This window comes from Myxine glutinosa, chromosome 2 (assembly GCF_964187855.1).
Source record: "Myxine glutinosa chromosome 2, kmMyxGlut1.1, whole genome shotgun sequence".
NCBI classification, from domain to species: Eukaryota; Metazoa; Chordata; class Myxini; order Myxiniformes; family Myxinidae; genus Myxine; species Myxine glutinosa.
In genome coordinates this window covers 271,783,687-271,797,248 of record NC_136262.1, presented here as the reverse complement: position 1 = coordinate 271,797,248, position 13,562 = coordinate 271,783,687, and the positions used below count along the sequence as shown (strand labels likewise).

General features: G+C 50.0%; 1 protein-coding gene across 5 annotated transcripts in view; it reads left to right on the top strand.

The window, feature by feature from the left end:
- Positions 1–7,754: 7,754 nt before the first annotated feature.
- The window catches only part of LOC137420543 (cyclin-J), a 41,647-nt gene continuing 35,839 nt past the window's right edge, over positions 7,755–13,562 (top strand). For 2 of the 5 annotated variants that reach the window (XM_078772560.1, XM_078772559.1), the window contains exon 1: positions 7,818–7,869. In XM_078772560.1, coding sequence (XP_078628686.1) covers positions 7,833–7,869 — 37 coding nt within the window. In that variant the 5' untranslated portion in view covers positions 7,818–7,832. Of the gene's footprint in view, positions 7,907–13,562 lie in introns of all 5 variants that reach the window. The other 3 variants (XM_068105679.2, XM_068105681.2, XR_013622524.1) reach the window with 3 other exon arrangements.

The following is a 13,562-nucleotide window of genomic DNA, read 5'->3' as shown; positions in this document are numbered from 1 at the left end:
AAGGGCCCAGAACACTACATTGGGGAACTCCAGCCAGAACAGGGAGGGGAGATGAGAGAAATCCATCAGAGCCACACGTTGCCTACGACCAGAGAGGAAGTCCGCAAGCCATGAGTGGAGACTTCCATGGATACCATAGGAGGAGAGCTTGGTGAGCAGAGCTGGGTGCCAGGCCGTATCGAAGGCACGTGATATGTCAAGTGAGACAGCTCTGATTTCCTGTTTGGCATTGAGGACCTCCATCCATTGTTGAGACAGCAGAAGCAACATGTCCAGAGTAGAATGACCTGGCCTGAATCCAAATTGATGATCAGAGATCAAGCCATTGGAGAAGAGTAAGGATTTGATATCCGAAGCAATGATGGATTCCATGACTTTGCTGATAATTGGAAGCAGGCTGATTTGTCTGTAGTTGCAAGGATCTGTTTTTGCACATTTTTTGTGTAAAGCGGTAATGTTTGCTGATTTCCAAGATGCTGGCAGATGCCCTTGAGCAAAAGAGAGGGTGAAAAGAACAGAGAGAGGTTGAGATAGAGCGGCAGAGCAGGATTTTAGGACCCGTGGGCTGATGCCGTCTGGTCCAGTTGCAGAATCAGAGTCGAGGTTTGACAAAAACTTATCCACCTTGTCAGGAGAGAATGACACAGAGTCCAGGAGCAGTTGGGTTCGACTGGGTAAGGTGGGAACAGAGAGAGATGGGTTTGGGACACAAGATTTTGAGGCAAACACAGAGTTGATGCATTCGGCTTTGTCACGTGCAGTGTCAACTGTGTAGCCATTTGAGGTAAGGGAGGGGATGCAGGGGGAACAAACACCAGAAACAGGTTTTACCAGACGCAACCAGGATTTGGAGGAAGGAGACAGGTTTGAGAGTTCAATCTTGAGTGTGGAGAGATAGTGCTTCCTGGCACTCCTGAGGGTAGACACACACTTGTTCCGAGCTTGGCGGAAGGAACTGAGATTGCCTTCAGTTGGATTTGCCATCCAAGAGGCAAAGGCAAGTTGTTTCAGGGCAACTGCGTCACCACAAGATTCAGTTTACCATGGATGGGAGGAAGAGTAAGACAACTGAAGACGAGATGGGATAAATCTGTGCATGAGAGAGAGCAGTTTGCTTTGGAAGAATTCCCAGGAAGAATTGATGTCAGAGGCAGTAGAGATGGGAGACCATTCTAGATGATTGTTGGCTGCTTGCAGACCGTGCCAGTCAGCCTGAGTGAAATGCCAGACTCGTCGGCACTCAGGAGGCTCTCTGAGAATGGCCAGAGAGATGTCCACTTTAACAAGCACATGACCAGAAGAACCGATTGGAGAAGAAGAAGAGCAGCAGCCATTTGCAGGGATGTTAGTCATAACCAAGTCCAGAAGAGAAGATACTCCATTGACTGAGATCCATGTCGGGAAATTGACAGATTGTGTCAGTCCCAATGAGTCGCAGAAGTCCTTTGCTGAGGTGCCATGGCTGGTGAGAGAGGAACCCACATGCAGCCAGCTGGCATGATGACAGTTGATGTCGCCACATATGAGGAAGAGAGAGTATGGATGAGTTGATAGAAGTTGGTCAACATTGTCCGACAGCAAAATGTAAATGGAGTCATCACTGTTTGGAGAACGGTACAGAACACATGTGAACAAATGATGGGAGTGGAGAGGAAGCTGTAGCCAGAGTTACTCCTGGGGGTGGGGTGGAGAGAGGGCAGTGCAAGGAGAGTGAGGAAGAGAGTTTTTGATAAAGATAGCCACCCCACCACCAGGATGAGGCTCAGGTCTATCATACCAGAGGAGGGAGTAACCAGGAAGATATATTAAGGAATCAGAGACATCTTGAAGGAGGAAAGTTTATGTTAAGCAGATCAAGTCTGGATTGTCAGAAGCACCTGAATGGAGAGATCAATCAGGTTTGAACGAAGGCCCCGGATGTTTGAGGTCCATACCGTTAATGAGGAGAGAGGGGAAGCATCGGGTGCAGGACAGGGGAGGGGAGGGGTTGGGTCAGATGAAGGATGAGAGGGGGAGGTAGGAGAGAGCAGTTGATAGTGTGTCAGAGATTACAGAAGAGGTACAAGAAAGGGAAGGATGAGGAGGACGAAAGGTTTGATGGTGATGGGATGAGGCATAGTGAGGGGATGTTTGAGGGGGGGCAGAGGAAAGTAGAAGGTTGGGGGAGGTGGAGGTCTGAGATAGAAGGGAGACGAATTGGGGAGGAGGCAGCTTTGAGAAGGAGGTGGGAGGAGGGAGAATTTGGGAGGGATGGTTGGGGGGGAGATTTGAAGGGGAGGGGTTGGGGGGAGTTTTGAATGGGAGGGGCAAGGGGGGAGTTTCGGAGGGGAAGGGCAAGGGGGGAGTTTAGGAGGGGAGGGGCAAGGGGGGAGTTTACGATGGGAGGGGCAAGGGGGGAGATTTGGAGGGGAGGGGCAAGCGGGGAGATTTGGAGGGGAGGGGCAAGGGGGGAGTTTAGGAGGGGAGGGGAAAGTGGGGAGTTTAGGAGGGGAGGGGAAAGGGGGGAGTTTAGGAGGGGAGGGGCAAGGGGGGAGATTTGGAGGGGAGGGGCAAGGGGGGAGTTTAGAAAGTGGATGATATATGAAAGATGAACATTTATAACAAATTGGGTTTGTTGTGATTTTCAAGTTAGCGATCCATTTAAGAACGATGGAGGAGGGGTGGAATGAATGAGCATTTAGAGCATGTAGTGAGAAAGAATTATAAGAGTGTGGCGGGCACAAGGGGCAATAATTCCGTGCACCAGTGGGTGGCGCGAGCGCCCAGGCGGGGACCGATGGCACATGCCCCGCCCTTCGACCGATCGGCCACGCCCGGGGACTAGGCGTGGCCTCGGCACATATATGCGGGCTCTAAGCTCGAGCCCGCTCAGTGCTGCAGTTCGAGCTTTCGAAATAAAGACTTTTGTTTTAACAAACGCGTTGTGGCCTACCTCTTTGGCAAGCAAGTTGTGTGTGCGCAGCACCACACTTCACTGGTGACCCCGATTGGTTCAGCTGTTGCTGACCACCGAACGCACCATGGCCACCAACGCCGTCGCAGTAAAACTCCCAGAGTTTTGGGAAGCACAGGCCGACATGTGGTTCGTGCAGGCCAAAGCGCAATTTCAACTTCGAGGCATAACGGCGGACGAGACCCGTTACTACCACGTGGTCGCCGCCCTCGGGTCCGGCACTGCCGCCCGAGTCGTGTCCATCCTGCGGCACCCGCCGGTCGACCAGAAGTACGAGGCGCTCAAACGTCTCCTCATCGCCACGTTCGGCCTCACGGAGATCGAACGGGCCGACCGCCTCCTGGACCTTCACGAACTCGGCGACACACGACCATCCGTGCGGATGGATTTTATGCTGTCGCTGCTGGGTGACCAAGCCCCGGATTTCTTATTCCGGGCGCTTTTCCTACGCCAGCTACCTCTACAGGTACGCCTCGCGCTGGCCGGTTCCAAAATAAGGGAACCCTGCGCCCTGGCCGCAGAGGCCGACAAGTTTTTCGCGGCTTGCATCACGCGGTCGAGTTACGGTGCTGCCGTCGTGGATCCCGGAGCAGAGGCTACAGCGTCCCTCGTGGCCGCTGCCGCGCCCCGCCCACCACCACCACCGCCGAGAACACCGCGGCCGCTGCGGCCGCCGCCGCCCCCCCCCCCCCCCGCCGCAAGCCTGGTGCTATTTCCATGCCAGGTTCGGCCACAATGCTAAGACGTGTCGCCCGCCATGCTCTTTTGACAAGTCGGGAAACGACCGGGCCGGCGCTCATTAGCGGCCCTGAGCGTCGGCCATTCCGGCAGCCTCCTGTTCATTACAGACACCTTGTCCGGGCGCCGTTTCCTCTGCGATACAGGAGCGCAGGTAAGCGTCATCCCCGCCTCCACGTCCGACAAGCGAACCGCGGGCCGGGGCCCCGCGTTGCTTGCCGCCAACGGTACACCCATCCGCACATTCGGGAAGCGCTGCCTCTCCCTGCGGTTCGGAGGGCAGCGCTTTCAATGGTCGTTCGTGGCCGCCAGCGTGCCATGGGCATTGCTTGGTGCGGACTTCCTATGTGCGAATGGGTTGTTGGTCGACGTGAAGCGCAGACGGCTCGTCCAGGCCGAAACCTTTAGCTCGCTCGCTTGTTCGCTGAGCGGCTCGTTGAGCGGCTCACTGAGCGGCTCACCGAGCGGCTTGCCAAGCGGCTTGCTGGAAGGTTCCGTCCCGGCGAGTTTAGTTTGCACGCTTCCGGCAGCGACGACTTTACCCGCCTCCTCGCCAGTTTCCCGGCCCTCACGCGGCCCACCTTCTCAGCGGTGGCCGTTAAACACGGGGTTGAGCACCACATCCCCATGGTCGGGCCGCCGGTCTATGCACGGGCACACCGACTCGAGCCCACGAAGCTCGCCGTGGCGAAAGCGGAGTTCGCCACGCTGGAGCGGCTGGAGATCGTACGGTGCTCCAACAGCGCTTGGGCTTCTCCGCTGCACATTGTGCCGAAGCCCGGTGGGGGATGGCGGCCGTGCGGGGACTACCGCCGGCTCAATGATGCCACCACCCCCGACCGCTACCCGGTCCCACACATTCAGGACTTTTCCGCCCGGTTGGCAAACACGACCGTGTTTTCTAAGGTGGACCTCATCCGGGGCTACCATCAGGTCCCCGTCCAACCAGACGACGTCCCGAAGACGGCCGTCATCACCCCTTTCGGCCTCTTCGAATTCCTAAGGATGCCCTTCGGGTTGAAGAATGCAGCCCAGGTGTTCCAGCGGCTTATGGATAGCGTCTTCCGCAACTTACCTTTCCTGTTTGTCTACCTGGATGACATCCTAGTCGCGAGCGCGTCCCGGGAGGAGCACCTGCTCCACCTCCGCACGCTTTTCGAACGCCTGGGCCAGCATGGTCTAATCATCAACCCCGCCAAGTGCCATTTCGGCGTCGCCACCATCGACTTCTTGGGGCACCGCATCACCGAGCACGGGGCCGTCCCTTTACCAGCCAAGGTGGAGGCTGTCAGGGATTTCCCGCGGTACGGCACGATCAAGGGGCTCCAGGAGTTCCTGGGCATGGTAAACTTTTACCACCGCTTCGTGCCCCACGTCGCCCGGCTCCTCCGCCCCTTGCACGAGGCCCTTCGGGGCAAGCCGGGCAAAGGTGACATCGCATGGTTGGAGCCGATGGCCGCGGCGTTCGCGGGTGCAAAGCTGGCTCTGGCCGACGCCACCATGCTGGCGCACCCGGCGCCCGATGCACCGATCGCCCTCACCACCGACGCGTCGGACTACGCGGTGGGCGCGGTGCACGTGGTGCTTGGCAACCGCTGTCGTTTTTTAGCCGGCAGCTTCGCCCGCACGAACGCCGCTATAGCACCTTCGACCGTGAGTTGCTCGGGCTCCACCTGGCGGTCCGACACTTCCGCCATCTGCTGGAGGGCCGCCCATTCACGGCCTTCGGTGACCACAAGCCCCTTGTGTTCGCGATGGCCAAGGTCGCTGAGCCATGGTCGGCACGGCAGCAGTGCCACCTCTCTGCCGTGTCCGAGTACACGACGGACATCCGTCACGTGGCGGGTAAGGACAACCCGGTGGCGGATTGCCTTTCCCGGTCCATCGTGCACGCGGTCCACCTCGGGGTCGAATATGCCCGGATGGCGGAGGCCCAGACCGCCGACCCCGGCGTCCAGGCCTTGCGGACCGCCGTCACGGGCCTCCGCGTCACCGAGGTGCCGTTCGATGCCGCGGGCACGGCCCTCCTATGCGAAGTCTCCCTCCGCCGGCCTCGCCCCATCGTGCCCGCTGGCTGGCAGCGCCCAGTGTTCGACGCCATCCACGGCCTGTCCCACCCTGGCACGAAGGCATCCCAGAAACTCGTTGGGGCGAAGTTCGTCTGGCATGGCCTCAGGAAGGACGTCTGCGACTGGGCCAGGACGTGCCTCGCGTGCCAGCGCGCAAAGGTCCACCGCCACACCCAGGCACCGTTGGCCCCATTTACGGTGCCCGAGCGTCGGTTCGACCACGTGCACGTCGACTTGGTGGGACCTCTGCCCTCCTCGCGAGGGTTCACCCACCTCTTCACCATGGTCGACCGCACCACACGGTGGCCAGAGGCCGTCCCATTGGCGGCGACATCTGCGGCTGAGGTGGCGCAAGCCTTTATCACCACTTGGATTGCGTGGTTCGGTGCCCCCTCGGACATCTTGTCCGACCGCGGCCCCCAGTTCACCTCGGAGCTCTGGGCCGCGGTGGCGCAAGGGCTCGGGGTGAAACTACACCGCACCACGGCCTACCACCCACAGGCCAATGGCCTGTGCGAGCGCTTTCATCGCTCCATGAAGGCCGCGCTCCGGGCCAGCCTCCACGACGGCGGCTGGGTCGACAGGCTCCCCTGGGTCCTGCTGGGCCTCAGGACGGCGCCCAAGGACGACCTGCGCGCGTCCTCGGCGGAGCTGGTCTTCGGGCAACCACTGCGGGTACCGGGGGAATTTATCCCCGACTCCATGGCTCCTTGGTCCACGGCGCAGCAGCGCTCCGCCCTTCAGGAGACCACCCGGAGGTTCGCCCCGGTGCCAACGGCACACCACGGTTGCCCGCCTTCCCACGTCGCCCCGGAGCTTCGCACGGCAAAGTACGTGTTCATCCGGCACGACGCCCCCTGGGCACCGCTACGGCCCCCGTACGACGGGCCCTTCCGCGTGCTGGAGATCGGGGACAAATTTTTCACGGTCGACATCGGCAGTGCCCTGGATCGCATTTCCGTGGACCGCCTCAAGCCGGCCCACCTCGATCCAGACCACCCCCCGCCAGCAGCTCTGCCTCCGCGTCGAGGCCGCCCCCCGGCGGTTGGACCCCCGGCACCCCCCAGCCCCGCCGGCCCGCTACCCCCCAGCCCTGCACCCATCGTCAGGGGGCGTTTCGGCCGGGTCATCCGGCTTCCCCGCAAACTCACCCTTCAGGTGCGCGGGAATTCTTGGGGGGCACGTGTGGCGGGCACAAGGGGCAATAATTCCGTGCACCAGTGGGTGGCGCGAGCGCCCAGGCGGGGACCGATGGCACATGCCCCGCCCTTCGACCGATCGGCCACGCCCGGGGACGAGGCGTGGCCTCGACACATATATGCGGGCTCTAAGCTCGAGCCCGCTCAGCCTCTGAGAGCGGCTCAGTGCTGCAGTTCGAGCTTTCGAAATAAAGACTCTTTTGTTTTAACAAACGCATTGTGGCCTACCTCTTTGGCAAGCAAGTTGTGTGTGCGCAGCACCACACTTCAGCTTCATGCTTTAGCATTCGCCGTTTCTGCATTGTCTGTTTGCTTCTGGCCTCCCACCCGTGCGTAGCACGGGTATCTCACGAGTCGGGTTAATGTCATTTTATCCTAAGTTTATTTCAGACAATATAAAACAATTATAATCGTTTTTGGACCATCGGGCGGACGCCTATTTTATAGGCTCACATTCGGACATGGCGCTCTAAACTCCTATTAACATCGGGTATGGGGTCACTTGACGGGATTCTGTGAGGGGCAGAAGTTTCCCAAAGTTTTGAAACATCTTCACACAATGTCCTCGATATGGGGAACACAGATGACGTCATTTCCACTCTGTCCGACAAATGGGGATGACGTGGTCAGGCGTACCGGATACACTTTGCCGACAGAGCCAAAAACACACTGAACTCTGCAAATCGGTTTTAAAATTCATAAAAGAAACTAGGATAACAATAGAAAGGCCCCAGTATTTTATTATTATTATTATTATTATTATTATTATTATTATTATTATTATTATTATTGTTTAAAGAGCGTGGCGCGTACAGAGCCTCGCGGCTGTGAAAACGACATTAAAACACAACAAAATAGCGAGACAAGAAGAAGATGAAGACGCAGACGAACGAGAAGGAAGAAGAAAACAGTGAGGCAACAAACCAGGAAGCGATCGTTCCCAAACGGTGAATTTAGGGTTCATTTTGTCAACACAATCAGTTGATTTTATCGTTTATTCCCTCTAATATTCCCATTCCAATCCCCTCTGATGTTTATTCCCTCTAATATTCCCATTCCAATCCCCTCTGATGTTTATTCCCTGTAATATTCCCATTCCAATCACCTCTGATGTTTATTCCCTCTAATATTCCCATTCCAATCCCCTCTGATGTTTATTCCCTGTAATATTCCCATTCCAATCCCCTCTGATGTTTATTCCCTCTAATATTCCCATTCCAATCCCCTCTGATGTTTATTCCCTGTAATATTCCCATTCCAATCACCTCTGATGTTTATTCCCTCTAATATTCCCATTCCAATCCCCTCTGATGTCATTTATTCCCTCTAATATTCCCATTCCAATCACCTCTGATGTTTATTCCCTCTAATATTCCCATTCCAATCCCCTCTGTTGTCATTTATTCCCTCTAATATTCCCATTCCAATCACCTCTGATGTTTATTCCCTCTAATATTCCCATTCCAATCCCCTCTGATGTTTATTCCCTCTAATATTCCCATTCCAATCCCCTCTGATGTTTATTCCCTCTAATATTCCCATTTCAATCACCTCTGATGTTTATTCCCTGTAATATTCCCATTTCAATCACCTCTGATGTTTATTCCCTCTAATATTCCCATTCCAATCACCTCTGATGTTTATTCCCTCTAATATTCCCATTCCAATCACCTCTGATGTTTATTCCCTCTAATATTCCCATTCCAATCACCTCTGATGTTTATTCCCTCTAATATTCCCATTCCAATCACCTCTGATGTTTATTCCCTCTAATATTCCCATTCCAATCCCCTCTGATGTTTATTCCCTCTAATATTCCCATTCCAATCCCCTCTGTTGTCATTTATTCCCTCTAATATTCCCATTCCAATCCCCTCTGATGTTTATTCCCTCTAATATTCCCATTCCATTCACCTCTGATGTTTATTCCCTCTAATATTCCCATTCCAATCCCCTCTGTTGTCATTTATTCCCTCTAATATTCCCATTCCAATCACCTCTGATGTTTATTCCCTCTAATATTCCCATTCCAATCCCCTCTGATGTTTATTCCCTCTAATATTCCCATTCCAATCCCCTCTGATGTTTATTCCCTGTAATATTCCCATTCCAATCCCCTCTGTTGTCATTTATTCCCTCTAATATTCCCATTCCAATCCCCTCTGTTGTCATTTATTCCCTCTAATATTCCCATTCCATTCACCTCTGATGTTTATTCCCTCTAATATTCCCATTCCAATCCCCTCTGTTGTCATTTATTCCCTCTAATATTCCCATTCCAATCACCTCTGATGTTTATTCCCTCTAATATTCCCATTCCAATCCCCTCTGATGTTTATTCCCTCTAATATTCCCATTCCAATCACCTCTGATGTTTATTCCCTCTAATATTCCCATTCCAATCCCCTCTGATGTTTATTCCCTCTAATATTCCCATTCCAATCACCTCTGATGTTTATTCCCTCTAATATTCCCATTCCAATCACCTCTGATGTTTATTCCCTCTAATATTCCCATTCCAATCCCCTCTGATGTTTATTCCCTCTAATATTCCCATTCCAATCCCCTCTGATGTTTATTCCCTCTAATATTCCCATTCCAATCCCCTCTGATGTTTATTCCCTGTAATATTCCCATTCCAATCCCCTCTGTTGTCATTTATTCCCTCTAATATTCCCATTCCAATCCCCTCTGATGTTTATTCCCTCTAATATTCCCATTCCAATCCCCTCTGTTGTCATTTATTCCCTCTAATATTCCCATTCCATTCACCTCTGATGTTTATTCCCTCTAATATTCCCATTCCAATCCCCTCTGTTGTCATTTATTCCCTCTAATATTCCCATTCCAATCACCTCTGATGTTTATTCCCTCTAATATTCCCATTCCAATCCCCTCTGATGTTTATTCCCTCTAATATTCCCATTCCAATCACCTCTGATGTTTATTCCCTCTAATATTCCCATTCCAATCCCCTCTGATGTTTATTCCCTCTAATATTCCCATTCCAATCCCCTCTGATGTTTATTCCCTCTAATATTCCCATTCCAATCACCTCTGATGTTTATTCCCTCTAATATTCCCATTCCAATCCCCTCTGATGTTTATTCCCTCTAATATTCCCATTCCAATCACCTCTGATGTTTATTCCCTCTAATATTCCCATTCCAATCACCTCTGATGTTTATTCCCTCTAATATTCCCATTCCAATCCCCTCTGATGTTTATTCCCTCTAATATTCCCATTCCAATCCCCTCTGATGTTTATTCCCTGTGATATTCCCATTCCAATCCCCTCTGATGTTTATTCCCTCTAATATTCCCATTCCAATCACCTCTGATGTTTATTCCCTCTAATATTCCCATTCCAATCACCTCTGATGTTTATTCCCTCTAATATTCCCATTCCAATCCCCTCTGATGTTTATTCCCTCTAATATTCCCATTCCAATCACCTCTGATGTTTATTCCCTCTAATATTCCCATTCCAATCACCTCTGATGTTTATTCCCTCTAATATTCCCATTCCAATCACCTCTGATGTTTATTCCCTCTAATATTCCCATTCCAATCACCTCTGATGTTTATTCCCTCTAATATTCCCATTCCAATCACCTCTGATGTTTATTCCCTCTAATATTCCCATTCCAATCACCTCTGATGTTTATTCCCTCTAATAATCCCAATTCCATTCACCTCTGATGTTTATTCCCTGTGATATTCCCATTCCAATCCCCTCTGATGTTTATTCCCTCTAATAATCCCAATTCCATTCACCTCTGATGTTTATTCCCTGTGATATTCCCATTCCAATCCCCTCTGATGTTTATTCCCTCTAATATTCCCATTCCAATCACCTCTGATGTTTATTCCCTCTAATAATCCCAATTCCATTCACCTCTGATGTTTATTCCCTCTAATATTCCCATTCCAATCACCTCTGATGTTTATTCCCTCTAATAATCCCAATTCCATTCACCTCTGATGTTTATTCCCTCTAATATTCCCATTCCAATCACCTCTGATGTTTATTCCCTCTAATAATCCCAATTCCATTCACCTCTGATGTTTATTCCCTCTAATATTCCCATTCCAATCCCCTCTGATGTTTATTCCCTCTAATATTCCCATTCCAATCACCTCTGATGTTTATTCCCTCTAATATTCCCATTCCAATCACCTCTGATGTTTATTCCCTCTAATATTCCCATTCCAATCCCCTCTGATGTTTATTCCCTCTAATATTCCCATTCCAATCACCTCTGATGTTTATTCCCTCTAATATTCCCATTCCAATCCCCTCTGATGTTTATTCCCTCTAATATTCCCATTCCAATCCCCTCTGATGTTTATTCCCTCTAATATTCCCATTCCAATCACCTCTGATGTTTATTCCCTCTAATATTCCCATTCCAATCACCTCTGATGTTTATTCCCTCTAATATTCCCATTCCAATCCCCTCTGATGTTTATTCCCTCTAATATTCCCATTCCAATCACCTCTGATGTTTATGCCCTCTAATATTCCCATTCCAATCACCTCTGATGTTTATTCCCTCTAATATTCCCATTCCAATCACCTCTGATGTTTATTCCCTCTAATAATCCCAATTCCATTCACCTCTGATGTTTATTCCCTCTAATATTCCCATTCCAATCCCCTCTGTTGTCATTTATTCCCTCTAATATTCCCATTCCAATCCCCTCTGATGTTTATTCCCTCTAATATTCCCATTCCAATCCCCTCTGATGTTTATTCCCTCTAATATTCCCATTCCAATCCCCTCTGATGTTTATTCCCTCTAATATTCCCATTCCAATCACCTCTGATGTTTATTCCCTGTAATATTCCCATTCCAATCACCTCTGATGTTTATTCCCTCTAATATTCCCATTCCAATCCCCTCTGATGTTTATTCCCTCTAATATTCCCATTCCAATCACCTCTGATGTTTATTCCCTCTAATATTCCCATTCCAATCACCTCTGATGTTTATTCCCTCTAATATTCCCATTCCAATCCCCTCTGATGTTTATTCCCTCTAATATTCCCATTCCAATCCCCTCTGATGTTTATTCCCTCTAATATTCCCATTCCAATCCCCTCTGATGTTTATTCCCTCTAATATTCCCATTCCAATCCCCTCTGATGTTTATTCCCTCTAATATTCCCATTCCAATCCCCTCTGATGTTTATTCCCTCTAATATTCCCATTCCAATCACCTCTGATGTTTATTCCCTCTAATATTCCCATTCCAATCACCTCTGATGTTTATTCCCTCTAATATTCCCATTCCAATCACCTCTGATGTTTATTCCCTCTAATATTCCCATTCCAATCACCTCTGATGTTTATTCCCTCTAATATTCCCATTCCAATCCCCTCTGATGTTTATTCCCTCTAATATTCCCATTCCAATCCCCTCTGATGTTTATTCCCTCTAATATTCCCATTCCAATCCCCTCTGATGTTTATTCCCTCTAATATTCCCATTCCAATCCCCTCTGATGTTTATTCCCTCTAATATTCCCATTCCAATCCCCTCTGATGTTTATTCCCTCTAATATTCCCATTCCAATCCCCTCTGATGTTTATTCCCTCTAATATTCCCATTCCAATCCCCTCTGATGTTTATTCCCTCTAATATTCCCATTCCAATCACCTCTGATGTTTATTCCCTCTAATATTCCCATTCCAATCCCCTCTGATGTTTATTCCCTCTAATATTCCCATTCCAATCAAATCTGATGTTTATTCCCTCTAATATTCCCATTCCAATCCCCTCTGATGTTTATTCCCTCTAATATTCCCATTCCAATCCCCTCTGATGTTTATTCCCTCTAATATTCCCATTCCAATCCCCTCTGATGTTTATTCCCTGTAATATTCCCATTCCAATCACCTCTGATGTTTATTCCCTGTGATATTCCCATTCCAATCACCTCTGATGTTTATTCCCTCTAATAATCCCAATTCCATTCACCTCTGATGTTTATTCCCTCTAATATTCCCATTCCAATCCCCTCTGATGTTTATTCCCTCTAATATTCCCATTCCAATCACCTCTGATGTTTATTCCCTGTAATATTCCCATTCCAATCACCTCTGATGTTTATTCCCTCTAATATTCCCATTCCAATCCCCTCTGATGTTTATTCCCTCTAATATTCCTATTCCAATCCCCTCTGATGTTTATTCCCTCTAATATTCCCATTCCAATCACCTCTGATGTTTATTCCCTGTAATATTCCCATTTCAATCACCTCTGATGTTTATTCCCTCTAATATTCCCATTCCAATCCCCTCTGATGTTTATTCCCTCTAATATTCCTATTCCAATCCCCTCTGATGTTTATTCCCTCTAATATTCCCATTCCAATCACCTCTGATGTTTATTCCCTGTAATATTCCCATTTCAATCACCTCTGATGTTTATTCCCTGTGATATTCCCATTTCAATCACCTCTGATGTTTATTCCCTGTGATATTCCCATTCCAATCACCTCTGATGTTTATTCCCTCTAATATTCCCATTCCAATCCCCTCTGATGTTTATTCCCTCTAATATTCCCATTCCAATCCCCTCTGATGTTTATTCCCT